The following is a 3131-nucleotide window of genomic DNA, read 5'->3' on the forward strand; positions in this document are numbered from 1 at the left end:
TTATATTTTTATCTGTTGTATGAATTACTAAGCCATGGTGATATTCTTCAACCCACATGCATCCCACATTCTCTAGATCTCTTTTATGATTAATTCATTTCAATCTGAAATTATCTTATTTCAGTGTTTGCCCAAACTACTAAATATAGGAAAATCTATTGTACAAAAGACACCCAGATCAATAATATATTCGAAATCCTTCCAGTATATAGAAAAATGAAAAATATGTGCATATGGGAAATGAGATAGGAGACCCCAAATTAGTACGCCTTGCATGCAACATTTTCTATTAATACCAGGTGACTAAATCAAGGATTGTTTCCCTTCATAAAATGTAAGTTCATTGATGGCACAAAACACTTTTTGTTCATCTTTTTAAGCTCAAATGTAGCAAATTATTTTACGGGTATTTTCTACATGCCTGATAATTAACTGATTCTCCCACACAAGAAAACTTCAACTAAAAGTGAGGGTTTTTTTGCAGAAAAAAAAATCTCTCCTAACAATTACACAGAGAATACGGGTTTTGTTTTTTTTTTTAATGTTAAATGTAAAAAATAACACAAAGTCATTATCTATGCAATTATTAGGAGAGTTATTTTTTTTCCTGCAAAGAGAGCATTGGAACCAATCTCTTCACTGGAAATTGAGAAAATGCTCACATCAGTTTTAAATGCACTTTTCACTTCATTGTTCCTCAAACTGTAGATCAATGGATTGAACATGGGGATGATCAGAGTGTAAAACACAGAGGCTATCTTGTCTGTATCAAAGGAGTGACTAGACTGAAGCTGCAGGTACATGAAGAGAAGTGTTGCATAGAACACGACCACCACTGTGAGATGAGAGCCACAGATGGAAAAGGCTTTGTGCCTGCCCTCAGTAGAGTTTATCCTGAAGATGACCACAAGAATGAGCACATAAGAGACAAGGATAGCCAAGAGGGAATAAACCAAATTAAATGAACAAAGGCTCATAATGATTAGTTCAATCTCACTTGTGTCTGAGCATACAATGGACAATAAAGGAAGACTGTCACAGTAGAAATTCTGTATTACATTAGAATCACAGAAAGACAAGGTAAAAATCTTAATTGTGACCAGTAGGGACACAGTGATGCTATAGATATAAGGGACAGCCACCAAGATGTTGCACACCCTATCTGACATTATTGCCATATAGAGGAGGGGCTTGCAGATAGCCACATAGCTGTCATAAGCCATGGCTGATAGAATGAAAACTTCACTGGTCATAAATATACCAAAGAAGACTAACTGTATTGCACACCAATTGAAGGATATGTTATTTTTCTCCACTATAAAACTGACCAGCATTTTTGGACCAACCACTGTAGAATAGCCAAGATCAACAAATGCCAGATGTGTAAGAAAAAAGTACATGGGAGTTTGGAGGTAGGAATCCACACCGGTGAGGATGATCAGACCTAAATTTCCCAGAGCTGTAGACATGTAGCTAAGGAGAAAGAACCCAAAGAGGGCATCTTGAAGTTTCATATGGTTTGTGATGCCCATGAGAATGAATTCAGTTACCTGGTTCCCTTTGGTGTCATTCACCTTGATCATCTTCTCCATCCAAGAAAAATCATCTGAGAATAAAAGGAAGAAGCCTTTACTGAGAATTCTTTGAAGAGTAATTTAAATTATAGTGGCTAGAAATGGTTTAGATGAATGATGAGGAACTTTCCCACCATATTACAATACATGTCATACCATATCATATATCACATCATATCACATGTGACATCACTTATCATGTTATGTGTTAAGGGCTTGTCACAAATAGAAAACAAATTGAAGATTTATTATACAAAAAGAGGAATAAATCATGAAGTTCTTTGATCCCGAGTGTTAGGACGGGATAATGTTATGAATAACTTCTAAAACATCTTAAATATCCAGTGGGTAGAAGGATTATACTGGGGAAGGTAGAGTATATGAGAGCACGAAAAGCAAAATTATATAAACATTTCTAGAAAAACCACCAGATCATAGGTCCTAGCTCTGACCAATATCACAGATGTTTTGTTGCAAACAGAAAAATCAAATGGCTTTTGTCAAGGAACAGTTATAACTAAAAGTGTATGAAAGCACAGGAATCTTTGAGATCTAGTACATGTAACTGGTTATCTTCATCAGAAAAAGTTTAATGTGTCTGTTTTTAAAACCTCTTTCAAGTTTCTGAGAATATCAGGTGTTAAAAATATCAAAATTGTAAACCTGGGCCATGCTCAAAATCACTTTTCTTCTAGAAATGTTTTAAACAATTTCACCTTCAGTGAAATGGACTCTTCATGACATCATTCACGTACAAGGCAGGTATAATGATCAGCTTTTTTAGCTGAGCCAGTTGTGATCTTTTGATGTGATCTTTTGATACCTGATATACTTAGATGATCCAAACAAATAATAATGCTACCCACTTACCTGAAAAGTAAAATCTTCTGTGACTTGTTCATGATATCACTGTTACCAAATGGTGGAAGGAGACTTTATGGCTTTTACAGTCCCCAAGAGAATGTGTCCCTAAAGTACTGGAAAAATATAATGAATTTTAGATAATTATGATATGGAAATTGCTTAGACTTAGTATCTGTAATGAATGAAAAATGTCTACATATTCACCTAATTCCATGAAGAATTAATTTTCTAGCTACTATGTGTCAGACTCCTTTTTTGTGGCTATATTGTGCAGGTTATATAAAGTCCAAGAACATTGCAGAAGCTCCTAGGAGAGGTCTCTACCCAATCAGAACATTTTATTTTTGCTATCCATAAACCAGAGACGAATTAGATGAAGAACACCTAGTAGGCAGATTATAACATACATTTGAATGGACTTGCATTTTTGTATGCACATCTGGAATAGATGGTAAAAATGGACTCAGTGTTGGGCCCAGAAATAACCAAAGGGAAGTCAGCAGCTGGACTGCTTTTAGGGAGTTAAAACATTCTCTAGAATGAATAATTTTTACAGTGGATAGAGCCCTTAGCCTACAGTCAGGAAAATATGAGATCAAATCTGCTTTAGCTCTGTGTTCCTTGAAAAGTGATTTAACCTTTATTTATCCCATTTTCCTCCATGCATAATGGGGGTAATAATAATAATTTCAG

The 3131-nt window shown here is 35.1% G+C and overlaps 1 protein-coding gene across 1 annotated transcript; it reads right to left on the minus strand.

The window, feature by feature from the left end:
* Nucleotides 1-575: 575 nt before the first annotated feature.
* LOC140516732 (olfactory receptor 8K3-like) lies at nt 576-1592 on the minus strand. Its single transcript, XM_072627694.1, has one exon. The coding sequence runs from the start codon at nt 1590-1592 to the stop codon at nt 576-578; it is 1017 nt and encodes a 338-aa protein (XP_072483795.1).
* Between the last annotated feature and the right edge of the window lie 1539 nt (nt 1593-3131).

The sequence above is a fragment of the Notamacropus eugenii genome, chromosome Y (assembly GCF_028372415.1).
Source record: "Notamacropus eugenii isolate mMacEug1 chromosome Y, mMacEug1.pri_v2, whole genome shotgun sequence".
Classification (NCBI taxonomy): domain Eukaryota; kingdom Metazoa; phylum Chordata; class Mammalia; order Diprotodontia; family Macropodidae; genus Notamacropus; species Notamacropus eugenii.